General features: G+C 37.0%; 1 protein-coding gene across 4 annotated transcripts in view; it reads left to right on the top strand.

Moving 5' to 3' along the window:
* RICTOR (RPTOR independent companion of MTOR complex 2) overlaps positions 1 to 21,676 on the top strand; it is a 98,332-nt gene that overhangs the window by 70,220 nt on the left and 6,436 nt on the right. The window contains exons 21-36 of one of the 4 annotated variants that reach the window (XM_045847768.1): positions 92 to 291; positions 1,087 to 1,213; positions 1,584 to 1,748; positions 1,941 to 2,017; positions 2,440 to 2,518; positions 3,535 to 3,644; positions 4,092 to 4,179; positions 5,496 to 5,588; positions 6,173 to 6,279; positions 6,817 to 7,046; positions 8,983 to 9,985; positions 10,266 to 10,337; positions 13,464 to 13,641; positions 14,454 to 14,538; positions 15,476 to 15,595; positions 21,280 to 21,435. In XM_045847768.1, the coding sequence (XP_045703724.1) occupies positions 92 to 291; positions 1,087 to 1,213; positions 1,584 to 1,748; positions 1,941 to 2,017; positions 2,440 to 2,518; positions 3,535 to 3,644; positions 4,092 to 4,179; positions 5,496 to 5,588; positions 6,173 to 6,279; positions 6,817 to 7,046; positions 8,983 to 9,985; positions 10,266 to 10,337; positions 13,464 to 13,641; positions 14,454 to 14,538; positions 15,476 to 15,595; positions 21,280 to 21,435 (2,890 nt within the window). Of the gene's footprint in view, positions 1 to 91; positions 292 to 1,086; positions 1,214 to 1,583; positions 1,749 to 1,940; positions 2,018 to 2,439; positions 2,519 to 3,534; positions 3,645 to 4,091; positions 4,180 to 5,495; positions 5,589 to 6,172; positions 6,280 to 6,816; positions 7,047 to 8,982; positions 9,986 to 10,265; positions 10,338 to 13,463; positions 13,642 to 14,453; positions 14,539 to 15,361; positions 15,596 to 21,279; positions 21,436 to 21,676 lie in introns of all 4 variants that reach the window. The other 3 variants (XM_045847766.1, XM_045847769.1, XM_045847767.1) reach the window with 3 other exon arrangements.

Here is a 21,676-nt window from a genome sequence, read left to right as displayed (position 1 = left end):
TATTACATTTTGTGGACTTGATTGAAGTTAATTTTTCTAATTATAGGTACTGAGCGCTTTTCTAACACTGTGACAATGTATTTGCTTTCAGGATGGGCAAGGATACTTAGAAGATCTAGTAAAGGATATTGTTCAGTGGCTCAATGCCTCATCTGGTATGAAACCTGAAAGAAGTCTTCAAAACAATGGTTTATTGACTACCCTTAGTCAACACTACTTTTTATTTATTGGAACACTTTCTTGCCATCCTCATGGAGTCAAAATGCTGGAAAAATGCAGTGTATTTCAATGGTGAGCATCCCTACAGTTTTTTTAATGAAATATGTAATTTAATAACAAATATGACTATTAAAGGATAAATGGTAATCATAAAAAAAGGACTAGTTTAATGAAAAACATTATTTTGTGTGTTTGACCAAAGGTTTAGCATCAGTGTTGGGTATTAATTCAATTTATTGGTTTATTTTATTTATTTTTACATTATTTGTTTTTGTTTTTTATTTTATTGCATTTTTTCCATTACCATTTATCCCACATATACCCTCCCACAATCACCACACTGTTGTCCATGTCCGTGAGTCCTCCTCTTACTGTATTTTCCAATACCATTTGTCCTCCCTGTACTTTCTTGTACCTCCCCTCCTTCCCCTTGCAGTCACCATACAGTTGTCTGTGTCCACAAGTCCTCTGCAACAACATGGTTGGACCTGGAGAACATTATGCTAAGTGAGATGAACTAGTCAGAGAAAGTCAGGTGCCATATGCTTTCACTTATATGTGGAATCTAATGAAGGAACTGAACCACAAGCCAAACAGAAAGAGAGAAAGAAAGAACTTTCTATCTTTCCTAGATAGAAAGCAGACTGACAGCTCTGGGGGGCATTTGGGAGGAAGGAGGGATCAAGCAAGCAAACAGAGAAAAAGAGAAAGAACTTGTGAACACCAACAGCAGCCGTGGTTCTATTTTTTGTCATTAAATGCTTTCTTTTAGAAGTGCCTGCTTATATTAGGAATTTAAAAATATTTAGCGAATTAACAGCTTGATACAGTCTAATAATCTTCATTATTTTCTTTCTGAATTTTTAGTCTTCTTAACCTTTGCTCCTTGAAAAACCAAGATCACTTGCTAAAACTGACTGTTTCCAGCTTGGACTACAGCAGAGATGGGTTGGCCAGAGTCATCCTTTCCAAAGTCCTCACAGCAGCCACTGATGTGAGTGTAACAGCAGTAAAATACTGTATTTTTTATAACCAGGTAATTCCTTATTTTATGGATTTCAGCCAGGTAAAATTAATTATAAATTATAAGAATATGGGATGGAATTTGAGCTTACTATAAAATTTCAGTTCCTCAAAAGAACTCCATATAGAATTCATATTTTTATATAAAGGGGAAGAAACAGCTAGATAGAAACAGAAGTATTTTATTTTACTAGCACTAAAAAAAGTATTCATACAAAGTATTCATCAATTCCAATTTTTCTCCCTTTTCAAGTTGCAAAACTGTCCCAAAACAGAGTAAAATGGTTATTTGTGATGAAGTTCGTGGGGTTTTTTATTAACATGTTCATTTGTCTTTATAGGCCTGCAGGCTGTATGCAACAAAACACTTAAGAGTATTATTGAGAGCCAATGTTGAATTCTTCAATAATTGGGGAATTGAATTACTAGTGACCCAGCTACATGATAAAAACAAAACAATTTCTTCTGAAGCTCTCGATATCCTTGATGAAGCATGTGAAGACAAGGTGATGGCTCATGATTTTCTAACACAATATGCACGCATCAGTTTTTATTAAGTGTTCAGTTTTAATGGAAAACTGCAAGAAATTATAATGTACATGTTATGGGTATTTTGAAAATAGAGAATTTACTATCTTGTACTATCTTGTTACTATCTAGGTAAAATTGTTAATTTACCTAATAATTATTTATTTTAGGCCAATCTTCATGCTCTTATTCAAATGAAGCCAGCTTTATCCCACCTTGGGGACAAAGGTTTGCTTCTCCTTCTGAGGTAAATTTCAAGTAAATTTTTCTTACGGTGATGCTTTCTGGTGTGCTCTCTCTGTAGCATGTGTTCAGGCTGGATTCCAGCCTGAGGAAGAAGCGCCCTTGGGAGTTTAGCTGTTAAGTTCTGCCAGGGGTCCACGTTAGAACCTGGACTCCTTTAACTACCTAGTGTTTCTCGTATATTTCTGTATCTCAGGAGCCTCAGAGCATTTTCTAGACTGTGACTGGATTCAAGTGTTTTTTGGAAAGATTGTGAAAATGTATTTGTAATTGAAGTTACAGTAAATAATAGTTGACCTTTTTGTTTTAGGAAGGAGCTGTTCCTAAAGTCTTTTCACTCCTTAAACATATTTTTTATTTGAGATATTTTAGTCTTTAACATTTTTGTCATACCCAATGTTAAACTATAATTGTTTTTATTTTTAGATTTCTCTCCATTCCAAAAGGGTTTTCCTATCTGAATGAAAGGGGTTATGTAGCAAAACAACTGGAAAAGTGGCACAAGGTAACTTTCTATTGAATAACATTCAATTTGTTATCTTGAGAGAGAGATTTGTGAATTTGGAGGATTTATTACATCATCGATATTTTGAAACTTAAGATGTTAAATATTTAAATTTTATATGAAGTCTTGAATTCTACATAATTGTATTTATATTTGTTCTTTCTTAAACTATAGTTATTTAATAGTGAACTATTGATTTTGTGTATATTCTATGGAAATTTAGGTCATCTCATTCTCTTTAATGCCTACGTAGTACATTATTGTATGAATGTACCTTAATTTTTATAGCTACTCTTGTGTTGATGGGTATTTGTATTGTTTCCAACTTTTTAATTTTATAAACCGTGTTTGCTGGATATTCTTGCATACATATCTTTCCATACATCTCAAGTACGTCTATTGGATAAATTTCTAAAAGTATAATTGTGGGGTCAGAACATACATGAATTTAAAATTTTGATAAATAACTGCTAAACTGCTTTCTGAAGAGGCCCTACCAATCCCTTCCAAGCACTCGGAAGTGAAGATCGTTTGCAGTGAAGAAGGCAGCGTGGTCGACCAAATGTTTCCTGTGTTTTGGTTGGAAACGTTTTTTACTCTGACCTGATTTACATCAGCGGGGAAATATATTATTTCTTACCAGAGGTGCTCAAATGACAGAACTCAGTTAGTTTCCTTCTTAAAATTTCCTGTGAATATCTTCAGTGCTTAATATTAAGAAGCTAGTTTTTTGTTTTTATGGGAAACGGGATTCAAGTAAGATGGAAAACAAAATGATTAACTTCTGTGGGCTCCATCTAAAGTGAGGGTGGGGAGTATAAGCAGAAATATTTTGGGTGTGCTAGAACATTTGCATTCATAGTACCTTGTCTGCCCTTCTCAGAAATTTCTTAAACTTCCTAAACAGATACTTATTTTTCTCATATTTATGTTGTAAGATTTGCTAGGTGCCTAACATATTATGAAGTTAGTGAATTTATAGTACCATATACAATTAAAATAACATTATCTTCCAGGAATATAATTTAAAATATGTTGACTTGATTGAGGAACAACTTAACGAAGCACTTACTACTTACCGGAAGCCAATTGATGGTGATAACTATGTTCGTCGGAGTAACCAAAGGTACCATCCAGTTAATGGAATAACTTATTGTTGGTCCTCAAATAAAAAATTTAAAGCTGGTTTGTAATAAGTTATTTCTAAAGTTTTCTGAATACTTGGATATTCTGTTTCTTATACTGAAAAAGGAAAAATTTTTCCAAAGGACAGAATAGATTGCTCAAAAATTCAGTGGCATCCATAGTGTACTGAGAATACCCTTACAGGCATAGCATTCAGATGCCCTCCCTGCTGTTACTAGTCTTAGCTCCCCTGCTATAACTCTGGACCTGTTATAAACTGTTATCTTTCTAGAGAAATCCTCATGTCTTTCTGCTTCCATATTTTTATTTATGCTGGGGGGGTTATATATCATAATTCTATTTACCTAGTACCTTGTTACTAGTAATTGTTTTAATTGACATATTTAAACTGAGCCAATAAGTATATCAATCAACTTCATTATACTAGATTACAGCGTCCTCATGTCTACCTGCCTGTGCACCTTTATGGACAACTGGTACACCACAAAACAGGCTGCCATTTGTTGGAAGTACAGGTAAAAACATAATTTGCTTATTTTAAATAGCTACAATAATAGAAAAAATCTTAATACTATTGAAGTATTATTTTTGCGAAAACTTCTCAAAAGCCAGTGGCAAAATTGCTTTTAAAGTGTCCATCTTGTAATTGACTTTGGCATCTTTGTGGGTAATCCTTAGTTGTATTACTAGCTTGCATGCATTTCCTTGATATATGTGTCACCTTTTTTAAGCTTATTGGTTACATAAAGCCTGTAACCCAGTGAAGGTCTGAGTTTTTTCCTTTAGAGTATATTGGGAAAGTTCATCTCCTTAGTAAAAACATGACTAAAGAACTGGGTTTCTTCACTCCTGTTAATGGAAAGTTTATCTGAATAACTGATACAAATTCAGTTATCTTGGGTGACTAGCAAAGTGTAAGTTGCCCTTTGTTAGTGTCTCACTATTGTCTTATACTTCACAGAATGTAAAGGCTGAAGCCAGCAGATCTTTGAGTCTAGTATGCATGCCAGGTTTATGGCTGTGAATGTGTCTTACAACTAGGTGTTTTCAATAAACGTCACCTTTTTCTCCTGTTAGAAATAGTGATAGGAGTGTTTGTGTGTAATAGAGCCGTTTAGTTCCTTCTCGTGTTGGTGTTCATCTCAGTACAAAAGATTTGCATAAATATTCTCTATAGTTTCATACATGGGCTGGGCAAAAGTAGGTTTATAGTTGTGAGTATGTGAAACACAGATTTTCTTGTATTACTATTACTATACTAATTATTTGTATTACAACTGTAAACCTACTTTTGCCCATCCTGTATTTCTATATTATGTTACAAAGACTACTGGGGTACATATCTTTATACCAGTTTTTTAAAAGTTTACTAAAAATTTAAGTAAACTCAATTTGCTCAGTGTGTCTTTACTTACATAGTATGATACAATCTTGGCATTAGTGTATTATTTTACATTTAAAATAAATAATGATAATTTTGACTAACATTTTTATAATACTAAGTATTAAGTACATTTTTAAGCACTTTATAGGTAATGATTCATTAAATCAAACCTCATGAGATAGGTGCTGTTATTATTCATATTTTAGAGATTGGGAAATCAAGGCATGGGGAGATTGAGTAACTTCTTAAGACCATGTAGCTAATAAGTACTAATTCTAGAATATTAGCTAAGAGTCAGTGGTGCTTCTCAAGATATTTTACATGAAATTATTTTAGAATTTTAAATATGCAGACTATACTAAAGGCAAACCTTAAATAAGGTCCTAAGATATAATAAAATACATTAAAAACAGTTGATCCTCATATTTTTTTTCTTTCTTTCTCCAGAATATTATTACAGAACTCTGTCACAATGTTCGTACACCAGATTTGGATAAATGGGAAGAAATGAAAAAACTGAAAGCATCTCTTTGGGCCTTGGTTTGTAATAAACATTTCTATAAGACCTTTGTTATTTTTTTATTTTTCTAATTTTCCCATTAATATTAAGTAAATAAAAATCATTTAATTTGGAACTTGTTCTAGATTAATATTCAGAGACTAAGATTGTTCTTGACCATTTAAATATTATTTTTTTAAAGATTTTATTCATTCATTTATTTAGAGAGGGGAAAGGGAGGAAGAAAGAGAGGGAAAAAAGCACTGATGTGTGAGAGATACATCGATCCACTGCCTCTTGCATACCTCCAACTGGGGGCCTGGCCCATGCCCTGACTGGGAATCGAGCTGGCGACCTTTTGGTTTACAGGCTGGTGCTCATTCCACTAAGCCACACTAGCCTGGGCTAAATATTATTTAAACTGGAAAATAGATGATTAAATTATTAGTTTTCTTGCTAAGGCAAATGGAACATTAATTCCTAAAGTTTCTTATTTAAGATTTATTTCACATTTTATTTTTCTCATAGATGGGATTAAAATTATCCTTTTTTAGCTAGCTTTCCAAGTCTTTTGAAAGAGTTATTATTGTATGAGATTGGATAAAAGTTATTTCTTTTCTTTCAGGGAAATATTGGCTCCTCAAATTGGGGCCTCAATTTGCTGCAGGAAGAAAACGTAATTCCAGATATACTCAAACTTGCAAAACAGTGTGAGGTTCTTTCCATCAGAGGGTATGTCACTTGACTCAGAAGTCTTCCTAGTATATGACATACTGTTGCACACAGGCGGGTGTAAGGGAAGAGTATTTCATGATCCAGAGTCGTCCATTAGAACTGACAGTTCATGAAGTTAAGCATCTCAGGGACGTCCTCATTTAATGTTATTATTCTGCTTTTCCCATTGTAATATTGAAGTTTACCTTACAAATAAACAGTGAACTATAGCGTTTGCCAAAATATTCCAGTAACCTAAATATTCCAAATTTATTCCTTAAGACAAATAGCTAATACATGTTTTGTTCTAAGATTGCATTATGTTCTTTTAAATTATTTCACTGTGATTAATATTTTTATTAGGAAGGTTTTCTTGTCATTTATTACTTCTAATTTACCCCTGACTCGTTTTAATACATTGTCCCATGATCTTAACAACTTTAATAGCTTCAAAGAAAAATCAAATGTGCATACCAGCAACTAGTATTTTTTTATTGCTTTAAGAAATCTCATTTTGGAGTTTTAAATGGTCATTACTGCATCTTCTATGTACAGGACCTGTGTATATGTTCTTGGGCTCATAGCCAAAACCAAACAAGGCTGTGACATTCTAAAATGTCACAACTGGGATGCTGTAAGGCACAGCCGAAAACACCTGTGGCCAGTGGTTCCAGATGATGTAGAACAACTCTGTAATGAGCTCTCATCTATACCCAGCACCTTAAGTTTGAACTCGGAGTCAACCAGCTCTAGACATAATAGTGAGAGTGAATCTGCACCCTCAAGTGAGTATTGTGACCAAGTTACGTAAAGTTAAGCCAATGTTAGCATTTGTATTCATGTCACCAAAATTTGCATGCATTTGTCATACTCCTAATTTACCTTTTCTAAGATGATTTGGAAATAATAGCCTCTTGGAAAATGCATATTTTTTCACAATATAACATATAGCCACAACCTGCACTGTTCCCTCCCTTTGCTTTCTGAATAGCCTTTGGGAAGTCCTACTTTCCGAGTTAAATAATAAGTCATATGCCAAAAGAACCATTGCTTGTTTTTGCTTGTCATGTAATGTAACAAATAAATGTTTATTTGCCTGACTTCTTAATTTATTTTTCAGATACACAGATTGTTGACTCAGAATATGTTTATTAAAAGATAGATTCACATGTTCATTTTTAAGAAAAGAGCTAAATTTTAAAATTGAACCGTGAAACTTAAATGATGTCAAAAATCAGTTAAATAAAAAATGGTTTGTGATTTTAAGCCCTATGCTAAAGTCATTATGTGTATAAAAGTTAAGACTTTTTTAAAAGAAGATAGTACAACATTTATCAACCCATATTTCACCAGATCTAAGGTACCATGAATTATGAGATGTACCAGTATTTTTATACCACTAAAAAAGAAGGGGAAAAAATGCTGCTTATTAACATAGGACATATCCCCGATTGCAAGATGCATCCTGATTTTAGAGATATTAAGTGTGAAAAATGTAGATAGAATGGACAATATGGAAATAATAGTGTAATATGCGAGTTCATTTGCAATTTCATTTTTGCCTTTCAAAATACATTTGAAGTATTTTATAATTCTTCAATAGAATAGTTAAACATAGAAATAAAATAAAATCCTATAGATGTCATTTAGCCTATGGGTTTGAGTCTTTAAAGAGTTAAGCACTAAATTTAGATGAGTGTCTTAGTACCTCAGGCAAATGAGAAATAAGCATAATTGGTTTAAATGTGAATTTACAATGTTTTGACTTGATTCTTTCTAAATGTACTTTGTTTTAAGACTAGGAGTTTATTATAAGGTTAATTTCTCCTGCCTATTGTGATTTGAAGAATAAACCATCAAGAATCTGTACCAATTAAGTGAACATCCATGGTCAAGTCCTTTTTATTTTTTTCTCTTTAATTTTATCCTGAATATCTGGAGATTTTGGAAACACTCTGGAATAATGAGAAGAAACTTCATGTAGGCTGTACCATGAGCAACCCTATAGTTTTCCTTTGGAAATAACAGGAGAACCTCATAATGACATAATTTTACATTTTATTTAAGCCCAAACTCTGGGCCTCAAGGAAGCTCTGTTTCTCCCCCAACAATATTTTTTAATTGAGCACAGGTTTTTTTGTAGTAACAGATATAATGGAAAAAACAAAATTCTTTCAGGGGTTGAGGGGGTTGAGTGTATTAGTTTCCTAGGGACGGCATAGCAGAGTACCACAAACTGAGTGGCTCCAGACAGAAGTTAATTCTCATGGTTCTGGAGGCGGGAAGTCTGAAAGCAAGGTGTCAGCAAGGCCATGGATCCTCTGAAATTCTGGGAAGAAGCATTCCTTGCCTATTCCTAGCTTCTGGTGATAGCTGGCAGTCCTTGGCATTCTTAGCCTGCAGCTGCCTCACTCAAATCTCTGCCTTGTTATCACATAGCGTTCTCCCTGTGTGTCTGTCTTCACAGTGTTCCCTCCTCTCACAAAGACACCAGTCATGTTGGATGGAGGGCCACCCTCCTCCAGTGACCTCGTCTCAGCTGATGACATCTGGAATAGCCCTGTCAAGGAAGCTCTGTTTCTGTGGCTCACCAACTTATCCCTTCATTTTTGACAGTGCTTACTTCATGACTTTAAAATTTCTTGAAATATGTCACTGCTAGGTACCGTGATTATGCTTGCCTTTTTTGTGTGTCTTTATTAATCAGTCCTTTGGTCGCAGGTATGTTCATAATGGAGGACGACCGGTTTGGCAGCAGCTCCACGAGCACGTTCTTCCTCGACATCAGTGAAGACGCAGAGCCAGCCTTCTATGACCGGCCTGGACCTGTAAAGGATAAAAATTCATTCCCTTTCTTTGCTTCTAGCAAACTTGTGAAGAATCGTATCTTAAATTCACTGACGTTGCCTAATAAAAAACACCGTAGCAGCAGTGACCCAAAAGGAGGGAAAATGTCATCTGAAAATAAGACAAGCAACAGACGGGTCAGAACGCTTACGGAGCCCAGCGTCGACTTTAATCATAGTGACGATTTTACACCCACAGTACAGAAAACATTACAATTAGAAACTTCTTTCGTTGGGCATAGGCACATTGAAGACACTGGTAGTACTCCAAGTATTGGAGAGAATGACTTAAAATTCACCAAGAGTCTTGGTTCAGAGAATCACAGAGAAAACACGAGCCGAGAAAGGTTGGTTGTGGAAAGTTCGACGAGTTCACATATGAAGATACGTAGCCAAAGTTTTAACACAGACACTACAACAAGTGGGATAAGTTCCATGAGCTCAAGTCCTTCCCGAGAGACAGTAGGAGTCGATGCTACGACTGTGGACACAGACTGTGGAAGTATGAGTACTGTGGTAAGTACGAAAACTGTTAAGACAAGCCACTACTTGACTCCACAGTCTAACCATCTCTCTCTCTCCAAGTCCAACTCAGTGTCCCTGGTGCCTCCGGGTTCTTCTCATACACTTCCTAGAAGAGCACAGTCCCTTAAAGCGCCCTCTATCGCTACAATTAAAAGTCTAGCAGATTGTAACTTTAGTTACACAAGTTCTAGAGATGCCTTTGGCTATGCTACACTGAAAAGGTTACAGCAACAGAGAATGCATCCATCTCTATCACATTCTGAAGCTTTGGCATCTCCAGCAAAAGATGTGCTTTTTACTGATACCATCACCATGAAGGCCAACAGCTTCGAGTCCAGGTTAACACCAAGCAGGTGAGCAAATATATATTTAAAACTGAGCAATAGTGTTTGTATTTTAACAGACTTAAATGTAAAGCATAGCCAGATCTTACATCTATGTAGAAGCCTCTGAACTGACCTATTGTTTACTATGGTAGGCTATAAGCTCCTAGTTACCCGATATGATTTGAAATGGATTCTTGCAGCTGCGAGGGGGGAAAGAAACTCCTTTAGGCCCTGAAAGTAAACATATATGCTTTGCAAGGACAGATAAGTCACAAGCTTTTTTTTATTTATTTCTCGCTTCTGCAAGGATTGATTTTAAAAGGAAGCATGTCGGGGGAATCAGGAGCTTAAGACCTACAATAACAAACAACCTTTTCAGGTAGGTCAATTTAAGGCTCCGAAAGTTGACCTTTTTTTTTTTTTTTTTTTTTTTTAAATACCTGTGAATTTCAGTGAAATTCTTTTTAGTTTAAGTAGCCGTTATTATTAAGTAGGAACCTAATGAACATTAGGTGAATTACTTGGCCCTCAGGATTCAGCAGTACCAATGGGCCTGTGCTCAAGAACCTTTAGGGCCCAGGTCCCCAACCCCCAGGCCGGGGCCTGTTGGGAACCTAGCTGCAAGGGAAGCTCCTTGCCTGAGCTCCACCTCCATGTCCCCTGCCCTCTCCCCATGGAAAAAAATGGTCCCTGAGGCCAAAGAGGTTGGGGAACATTGATTTAGAGAATGTCTGTGCCATATCTAAAGATTGTAGCAGGCTGGTCAAAGTAAACAATTTAGATATGCAATATTGTATTTGATTGCTGCAAAAATTTCTTGACCTGTTTTTGTTGTTTCTTGTTGGGCCAAATAGTTCTAAAAATGTTTTTACTTTGAGATTATTCATTTACATGTATTCACTACTTGTCAAGTACCAAGAATAATGCCTGGCACGTATTATGCATTCACTGAAAGTTATCTATTATTACTACCATCATCATCATGATTGGTAATCTTTTCTTAATGTAATTCATTTGGCTCTTATATCACCAAAATCTTAATCACATTAAGAAGTTTTGTTTTAATATTGGTAATATATTTAGTAGATGGGGTTCCTAGTAGCAGATAATTATGTCTCTTGTGTAATTTCATAAATTATGCAATAATGTCTCATTTACCTGGAACACACTGGTTTTGACAGCCTCATCAATTCAGAACAACCTCTCATCAGCTCACCAATATAAGTCTGTGCAGTGAAGTTCATGAATTGTATTCAAAGGAGGTACCTCTGACTTATTCAAAGTTTGTTAACATTTATTCTAACAGCTTAGGTACTGGTTTTCAGGCCCGTAGAAGCAACAGTTAGAAGTTACTCCTATGGGCACACTGCGGCAGCAAAGGGCAGCTGATAAAATTGGTAGTAGAGGAGGAAACTTTAGTACTACAAGAATACATTTGAGAACTGAAAAAACCCACAGCAGCCTGGTGGCACTCAGTTGGGGCAGTGAGTAACACAGGACACTGAATTACACAGTAAGAGTGTCACAGCACACTCAAGCGCAGTACCATAGCAAACGTGCTGTTCATTCTGAACTTCCAGTGAAGTTTGTTGTCTCTCACTGAAACAGGCATTTCTGTCCACGCTGGTGAAGGCACAGATAAAAAGTTGTAGTGCTTAAATATTCATAGGAATAAATTACAAAGACATTAACCCCAAGTTGTTTATCTCTAACCATCCTGGGTTTTTAGGATCTTATTTCCCTATTCTCTGTTAGAACAGGAGAAGATTTGGAAATTTCCTCGAGTAAAATGCTAAATCACTGGTATTATAAAGAATGGATAAGTGTTTTTAGTTTTGGGGGAGAGAAAAAATAAGAAAAAGCAGTCAACAGAAAATGGAACAGCTTATGCAGAGGTGTGAGACCATAACAGAACTTCATGTTCATCAAGTCTTTTTCACTCATTCTTCAAATTGCATTTAGTATTTACTTTGTACTAGGTTCCATGGAGGAAGAAATTGTGTTGGCATTAGTCTTCTATTTCTCTTCTTGGGCTAGTTCAGAGAAAATAAAACTGGTTGATAACTACAAGTTTACTTTAAAATAATGGTTTTGAATCCAGTCTGAGAAGACTTTTTGTTTGCTCATTTTCTTGTAACTCTAGAAGAGTAGGCATGCTGATACCAGTGGTGTGGTGGGGAGCATGAATCCCACAGCCCTAAAAACCTCACCTCACTGAGAGAGGGCCTTGGCGCGCAGGAGAAAAAACACTGAAGCAGGGATCCTTAATCCTGAGTTCTCACCCTGGCAGTGTGTGAAGGAACTTGGACAGAGTTGTGAATTATGCTGTAATGTCTCATCCTCCTGGAATTCAACAGCTTTGCAAACCTCAGCCATCTAGGACAAAGCCAGGCACAGCTCTCTGTTGTTCGCCATTATAAATCTCTGTAGTAAATATCTATACTTCAGGTGCCTCCTCTAGCAGAGACTGGACTAGGTCAGAAGTTTTCAGCTTTTAAATGTTGCTTTTTAAGTAGAGCAATTCTTCTTTTACAAAAACATTTCTGTGGAAACCCAGTAGTATCTGGAATAGATAAAGATAGAGCTACTCTGGTTGAAGTAGAGATCGAAAATGCAAGTAATCCAGTAATTCCTTCTGTCCGCTCCAGCAGGCCTTGAGTTTTGTGGGGTTAGAGAGGTGTAACGACACAATTTAAAAACCATTGGCCTGTTTTTTGAAATTCATAAATTTCATTTATTAGTGATTTTTAGGTGGAGATTAGTAGAAATTAAGAGTGGTTTTTGCTATGATAATCTTAATAGCGATTGTTTATGAAGCATTTATTTTGTGTGCTTCACAAATAATTCTTTGCTTTAATACCAGGCTACATTATTACATTTTAAATGACTTGGGCTTCCAAATATCAATATACATACTGTGGAACCTTGAGTAGTTCCTTGTATATTCTCGTACAAAGCAGATGTCTAGTAAATATTTTAGCATGTCTATTGCATAAACAAGAATCTGTCTGAGAAAAGTGTATCTTATATCAGTAGGCCATGTTTGTTAGGGAACCACTAGTAAGGAGTACATCGAGGAAATACCAGTATTTCATGTAAGACTATCTTGTAATTACAAATGATACCACTTTTGTATTTTGTTCTCTGTCTTCTGTATTACATGAATCTAGTGTTGATGAAGCATTGAAGTAATTACCTTCCAGAGAATAAGTAATTCTTCTCATTTTTCATAAAAATAATAAAGAGGTATACCTGGGTGACCATAACAGTTGTTTTTGGTAACAGTCAACATTAATGATGACCTTTTGCATATCAATTTGTAACAGCTGAATATTTCCAAGTGTTTGTATGTTCTCAGTTAATAATATGGCACTGTTTAGTTCTTGGCTAGCTACTAGCTACTTATCTTTTATGAAGATACAAAAATAAATTAAAATTTCTTTATGTAATTAATACATATTACAAATCAAGAAACTAATGCAAGTGATTTTTTATGGTGTTATAGGTTCATGAAAGCTTTAAGTTATGCTTCGTTAGATAAAGAAGACTTGTTAAGTCCCATTAATCAAAATACCCTGCAGCGATCCTCCTCAGTGAGGTCTATGGTGTCCAGTGCAACATACGGGAGCTTGGATGACTACATTGGCCTTGCTCTTCCGGTGGACATCAACGACATATTCCAGGTATCGTTCACCCTGTCGCTCTCTTACCAGCTGGTTGCCTGGTGCTTCGTGTTCTGTAGCTGCTTGCTGGAAAGTATGGAGTGAGTACTAATTTGGAGGAAGTGATTTTAAAGGCAGTTTTGTTTAAAGAAATTTCATGAAAATTATTTTACCTTTCTCAACTGTTACATGTTATCATTTAGTGTCTCCAAGTCCACAGAACATTATCTTCCCTTCTGATGCCTGAATTGTTAATGAGCATCTTGTTAGATTTCTTTATCAGTATGTTCTCTATAGAAATTTAGTGAATTCCTAACCTTGCTTTTTAGTCATATTTGACTTATTCCTTACTGGTTTTTTTGAAATGGAGAAATAATTGACATATAACATTGTGTAAATCTGAGATGTACGTTGTATCCCCTGCTTTTTAACCCTCGGTCCTGTTTGTCTCACACAGGGTAGCACACGCTGTGCCCAGTCTCATGAGGTTGCCCTAATCCCGTGAGACACTCACATAGCCCCAGAAGGCACACAGTCAGTACTCAAGAGGTTTAGTGCATTTCAGTGCATTCGCTCAGAGGTGTAAGGACGTTTGGGATAATTCTAAAATAATTACTTTAATATCCATTTAAATCACCAAGAATAGATAAGGATTTAAGAATTATTTGTTATTTTGTCAAATTTTGGTAATTTAACCTTCAGTTAATTATTTGTTATAGGTTCATGTGCTGTAATAATTCTATTTAAATTGCATTTCATTTGATTTTGCTAATAATTCATAAAGTGGACTTATTTTTTATAGCAGGATTTACCATGATTTATATCTGTTTTAGGTAAAGGATATTCCCTATTTTCAGACTAAAAATATACCTCCACCTGACGATCGAGGTCCAAGAGTGTTTGCTCATGATGCGGGAGGTAATGTGTGGTTTTGTTCTCAGACTTCTCTGTATAGTAAAAAGAAAAAAAATTAAAGAAAATTGAAGAGAATGTTCTTTTTAGTAGGATGACACTACAAATCCAGGGATACTTACATTTGGACCATCTTTAAAATTATACCAAAATAATTGTTTGAGTTCATTTAAAATTAAACCACAAATTTGTGTGTGTGTGTGTGTGTGTGAGTGAGAGAGAGAGAGAGAGATCGCGTGACTTAAAGTGTTTCTTCAACTAAATACCCATCCTCTAAGAAGACAAAAACTAGATCAGTTACTTGTGTTTTTAAAAAACAGTACATGAAAAATGTGTGACACTAATCCTCATAGCTCTGTGAAATGGCCATCTGGGCAAAGGAGAAAGATAATGTACTTACACATTACATGAACTCTCTTTGTTATCAACTGTGATGTTTTAATGACTACATGCATCAACGACAGTTTAAAGCTTTGTGATCTTGAGTACTGTTTTTAAATCAATACCTCTTTAGACTCAGAATTATTACTCATCTTTATGCAAATATTGGAAATAATTGAATGATGCCTTAATTGTACAGTTTTCCATTTTGAATCTAAAACCTCATATTAAAGTAATATAAATATATCTGTTGACTATATTATCTTCCTAATTAAAGCAAATTATTATTTTCTCTTCACAGTTAAGGTTACATTTTGAGTCATAAAAAAGAGTTCTGGTTTTCTTCCCTTGCTTCCCTCCTTTAAAATTTCAAGTAGTTTAAGGCACCTTGAAAGAAGTGTCATTGATACTTTTTTTATCAGATTGTTTTATATTTACTCACACTCAGGTCTTCCATCTGGAACTGGAGGTCTTGTAAAAAATTCCTTTCACTTGCTACGACAGCAGATGAGTCTTACGGAAATAATGAATTCAGTCCATTCAGATGCTTCTCTGTTTTTAGAAAGTACAGAAGACACTGGACTACAGGAGCATACAGATGATAACTGCCTGTATTGTGTCTGTATTCAGATTCTGGGTTTTCAGCCCAGTAACCAACTAAGTGCAATATGTAGTCATTCAGGTGAGTGATTATGTCCTTCTGGATGAACCCCCCTGAACTTGAATTTGTCGATCATCCCTCTTACTCCATTCTCACGAGCTCAGCCTTAGTTGAGTCATTTACAGTCTCCCTGTTGGAGTGGTGGTGTTTCAGTCTCCAGTTTGGCTCCTTGCTTGGAATTAATTCCCTGGCAGTTCTGTACCACCTGTCCACGCCCAGCACCCGTGACCTGTGTGTGATCTGTCTAGAGTCTTTGTTTACCCTTCTCCTCTCTCATAGTTTACGTACCATTACTGATTGACTTGAAGTTGTTGACAAATTGTGTCCTTTCTCATGATTCTAGGAATGGCATATGTGTTTTCCCTGCTGTTTCTCCTTGTGCCCCCTTCCTCACCACATGGCAGTTCACACACAAGCGCGACGTACTTAGCAAGCCTGCCCCGTTCTGAATGTCAGCGGTGTTCTGTCTGAGTTAGCCGTTGGCACCCCTTCCTCTCCACTCTCACTGCCCCTGGGCATAGATCACTTTCGGTAGTTACTGCTTGGTCATTTTTTCCCTTGCACTTACTAAGTTCCTTCAGCATATGGCCTGATATTATATCTCTTTAGTTTTTATAGTGCTGATACTTGACTACATACTGCTTAGTTAGTAGGCACTCGGTATGTTTTTGGTGAGGGAGTAAATGAAGCAGACCCAGATTTAGCTGTTTCATATGATTAAACAAATGACATACATTAGCAACTTCACATTAGTGTGTAAGTGTTTCAAGTATTACCATAGATTCCTTTTCTTGGTGGATATCACTTAGCTACCCTCAGAAAAACCCAGTGACGACCAAGTCCTCTGGACCACCTTCCAATTTCCTCCTTGGTATTACGATTCAGAGCTTCCTAGCTGATGGCTTACAGCCACTGCTGTGCTGCAGATGGGATAGGGGCGTTCTGGGGGATTTATGCCCTCCATGGTCCCAGGCCCCGAGAGGGCCTGGGTTTTTCAAGCCCCTGGATGAGGCACCTCCCCCTGTGCACAGCCCCTTGAATGAGAAGGTTTGAGCAGTGCCGTTCGGAAGTGTGGCGCACGGCAGAGGAGCTGCCGTGGTGCTCCACTTGGCGGCGTATGTGCAGCATTTACGGCGTTTTTACTTGTGCACCTTCTGCTCTTCCCATCAGTCACTCAGTAGCACTTACGAAGCACTTACTGTGGATTTTTGCTGTACTTCCTACTTATTTATCCAATAAGAAATAGAGAAACCAGCGCCTGTGCACCCAGCCACAGTCACAGCTAGTGCTAGTCCGTCCGTCGTCCGTGGCTGGGAGAGCAGCACACAGCGTCGTGGCGTGCGGGGCCTGGGGAAGACCTGCTGCAGTCAGAGGTGCTCCGCCCGCTCTCCGGCAGAGCCCGTGGCTGCTGGTTGCAGCGGCGCGAAGTGTTCGGTGGAGGGAGCACCAGTGGGGCAGTGACTCTCCGTGGGGAAAGGATTACCGTTCACTGCCAGAACCCATCTGAAGGGTGTGAGTGGACAGAGGCTAATTGTTAAGAAGTCATGGAACTTTTACTCATTCGTGCTTTCAACATAATGTTCATCATACCACTACCCTGGGTCAGCTGTTAAACTAGATGCCAGGAAAGCAACTGGGAGAGAAAAAGTAAAGACGTTATTCTTGTACTCTTTGAGCTTTGGTTCAGTGGGGAAATAAATGAATTGATTAATTGGTTGCTCCACCTATCAGATCCGTTAGTTGTACAGATACAGTCCTGCATTTGTAAAAAGTGCCGTCTGGGATAGGCACAAATATTAGCAAAGGAATATAGCAAAATAGGTCAAAGAAGAAACTTCTGAAGAAGTTAATACTGAGCTGTGTTGTGAAGAATGAATATAAGCTAACTAAAAGAAGGCCAGAGTAGAGAGGACTTTAAAAGACAGAGGGAAAAGCCTGAGCAAAGGTCTTCTCTAATGAGAGCGATACCGGTACTAGAAGGAACTAAACTGACACTTGTGCGGATTGAACTCAGAAAGTGAGGGGGGTGGGACACAAGAGCAGCCTTGCTACCCAAAGTGTGGTCCGTGAACCAGCAGCACGGCATCAGCGTCACCCGAGACTTGGTTAGAAATGCAGAATCTCAAACTCCACCCGCTTAGAGAGTCAGAATCTGCACTTTTACTAGACTGCTACATGGTTCAGGTCCACAGTCAAGTTGGAGAAGCACTGCTGCAGGCTACAGTAAGGGTTTTGTGTGTGGGAAAGAAGATGTCCTTATCCATGGCAGGACTGAAAAAATAGTCCTACTAGGGTATAGGGGGGATAACGTAATGGAAAAAATAAAAATAAATAATAAAAATTTAAAAATTAGTCCTACTATTTAATGATCTATTTAAAGGGATGTGAAGATCTGAACACAAGACATTTCATTCTCTAAAACTTTCAGCCCAGTGGCAGTAGTGATGGCAGTGGTAATTCAAAAAATGCTTAAAGCTCAAGCTCAAAGGAAAGGCTACTAGAACACGGTATTTAGTAACATTTTATTCTGTGTCTTCCACTGTCATAGATGTTTATGCATTGCATGGTTCTACTGTGCAAGGCAATATGTCAGCCTTTCAGCATTTAGTATTATATGTTTTTGTTGGTTCTACTTTATATATGTCACCACATTTGCCCTTGTGTCTAAGAGTGGGAAACTCTTGTATGTTAGGCCATCTGTGAAAGTAAAAGCAATAGAAACAATCCGCCAACTCTAAAAGACAACAGCAGGGTGAGTTTGAATGTCTAGGTTACTTAATTGACAATTTGTAAGGAGGAGGAGTAGGTAGAAACTACACTGGGGAGAGGAAGGCCTTATAAATGTGCAGTGTTGGTTTTCAAAGTTATTTTATTTAGTTGCAGAACCCATGTTTTAATCAACATCCTTACGGAAGACCAGTGGTATGCAGATGATGGGGGCAGGATGACCTGGACCCCCTCTGTCTGGCCGCGCCCAAGTGATGAAACAGCGGGGTGAGGGGCTGCGGACCCCCGACGTGGGCATGGCGGAGCAGTGAGCTTCGGTGTCCCGGGGACTTGGGCTCTTACGTTGTTTTATACTAGAAATCATATTCTCTCGTAAATTCTGATGTGGACTGTCTCACTGTGCTCCTAAGGGAACTTTTGCTCACTTTCTTTTACATCTGCTGCTGCCCAAGAGAATTGGTTATCAGGTGGTTATATTTTTAGAGGTAGAGCTCCGCACAGAAATGTTTTTTTATTAAATAATTATTTCAGCATTTCCCATAAGCTATTTGGGATTTACTACTTTCTGGTAGGAAAAATAAGCTTATGATTTTTTTTCTGAATTAACCATATAGATTCATATTATTTTTGCTTAGAGCTTTTTATTTTTTGCCACACACTTCATGTCTGCATTTTTAATTAAAAGATAAAGCTACACTAGAGTATTATTAATTAAAAATAAAGGAAACAGTAAAAGGAAACTACTATAGTTAAGAAGCTAAACATCAGTCATGTAGATAAAATGATTCAGTTTATGAACATAATGTTTCATCCAAATTAAAAATAATCTTGAAATGTCTTAAATAAAAGTGTGTTTAAGGTTCATTGCATTGAATACTTCTTAAGAGAAGATGGAAAATAAAGGTCCTTAAAGGTGAATATCATTAACTGAGTATATGTGGTTTTGCCTTCAGGGGACTCGGATACTAAATTATCTTCCATGCAAGAGAAAAAGTAGGCCAACTAGCTGTGTTCCTTTCCCCATTTCCAAGAGTTTTTGCTTCTCCTTATCCTGCCAGTTTATAAATAGTGTGCACATTTTTCCCTCATGTTCTCTGAAGTTTCCATGTAACATTTAATTATGTCATTTAAAAAGTTCCTTCATATGACTTAATGTGTTTCACATACACAAAAATGTATCCTACATAAGAAATGCCTTCTGTTATTGTTTTACTAAAGATGCTGTTTCTCATTTCCAAAAAGGAATGAACTAATTACTATATTAGAACCTGACTTATCTAGAGAACTGATTTTTTTTAATTAGAATAAATGACATCTTTAGAAATAGAATGCAATTCTAACAAGTTAGAAATGTTAGGAGTTGTTACTGGTTTAAAGTGAGGCTTAAATAAGTGAGGTTACAACTTTTTAGAAACAAATCAATGGAAGAAAGCATAGCTTCCTTACTGTTACTCGTGCTGGGGCATTTTCTCATTTCACCCCCTGGGTGGCTCACCGGCCGAGTCTGAGATAACCTCCATCTCGTGCCTGGTTGTCCGGCGGTGCTGGTTTTTAAGTGTGTCTTTAGTTCTCAGATCTTTTGGCAATAGGTTTATTCTTAAAATCAATGCATAATTTAAGTAGCATGTTTTACTTTTAATTAACTGACAGCTACATGATTTTCTTAATAACTGAAATTCTAAAGCTATGTTAAATTTGTAGACGTTTTCCAATGAGCCCAAGTACTTTCTGTTTAGTATCGCATAAAGAGTAATCTCGGGGGGTGATTAGGCGAGATGAGGTCTATGTTTTTGTTCTGTGGGAAGCAACATAGGAGAGGCAGCACATACTAACATTGGTCTAGTTTCCTGGACTGTAAAAAATACACTTTTTGCCCTGGGCAGGTGGCCCAGGTGGTTGGAGCGTCGTCCTGTACACCAAAACGTTGCAGATTTGATTTCCAGTCAGGGCACAACGTACCTAGGTTGTGGGTTGGACCCCAGCCCAGGTGCTTATGGAAAGCAGCCCAGTGCCTCTCAGGTCGATGTTTCTGTCTCGTGCTCTCCCTCTTTAAAATCCATAAACACATCTTTGGGTGAGGATTTAAAATTTGTGTGTGCACCTTTTTTCCCTACTCCGACGGGGTGCTGTGGTGGAAAAGCATTGTGCTGCCGTCCAGAGGTCTTGGCATCCCGCCGTGTGTGTCTCCTCTCTGAACCTCTCCTCCCAAGGTGGAAGCGCTGACTGACTCCAGTGCTTTTTGTAGTGCTCCGGTTGTGTGATTTTATAGGGTGCCCAGTGTTACTCCCTTACAGAATAACCAGAGACTTCTGATTTTCACTTATTCTAATCATTTAAGTGCTCAGAAAGTTTTTAAGTTAAAAAAAATTGATGTTATTTTAGCAATGCTAAGATATTTGGTTACTTTAAAATCCCATCTTGGAGTACCTTTGCCATGCATGGGTAGTATAATAAATTTAACTCTAAGGAATAATACGGTAAGCCAGGAAAATAGACTCGTATGTTGGTAATTATTAAATGGGGGAAAAGTAAGTTATAGAATAATACATAGAGTATAATCCCACTTTACACCCAAAGAGCAAGAGAGATAGTTATAATAGCAAAAGACTTGAAATTATATGCGGACTTCAAACTGTATTTTTCTATGGAGAGTGAGATTTAGTTTGGGGGTGGAAAGAATAGGAGAGGGATAAATAAGACGTCTTCAGTTTTTATTCTGCATATATTTTACTTGAATTTTTAAACTTATATTAATATTTTCATAATTTAGGAAAATAAAATCCTATGTGTAAATGTCTTCAGAATTTAACAGATTTCATTATCTGAGTAACCTGAGTTTATTTTGAAAATCTTCATCATGAAAAATAATTGTTGAAGACTGGACAGAAATGACAAGGAACATCTCTGTGGCATGCAGTGCAAGCACAGGCATTAAGCCATTGCAATACTTTAATTGAAGTAACTAATTTCTCCTTCAGACCTTCAAGACATTCCATATTCTGATTGGTGTGAGCAGAGCATCCATAATCCCTTAGAAGTGGTTCCCTCTAAGTTCTCGGGGATTTCTGGCTGTAGCGATGGAGTGTCTCAAGAAGGCTCAGCCAGCAGCACCAAAAGCACAGAACTGCTGCTAGGTAAGTTTTCAGATTCAAATCCAAGCCTTGTTAATAAACTTAAGTGTGGTTGTTGCTCATACTCAATGTTAATTAAAGTTGTCTCAGAACTGTGATACCACTTTTGGTGAGGCGTGTTTAGCCAACTGTGACACTTTTGTCAGCACCTGTATGTACCCTCTTAGCTGCCTGCTTTCATTAGAAAGAATTTATTCCCAAATGATCAGCAGAGCATGTGTAATTTATCTCAGTTTTAAATCTT

The sequence above is a fragment of the Phyllostomus hastatus genome, unplaced genomic scaffold (assembly GCF_019186645.2).
Source record: "Phyllostomus hastatus isolate PE091 unplaced genomic scaffold, TTU_PhHast_1.1 phas_contig_58, whole genome shotgun sequence".
Lineage (NCBI taxonomy): Eukaryota > Metazoa > Chordata > Mammalia > Chiroptera > Phyllostomidae > Phyllostomus > Phyllostomus hastatus.
The sequence above is the reverse complement of the archived record's forward strand: the minus strand, read 5'-3'. Positions and strand labels throughout refer to the sequence as shown.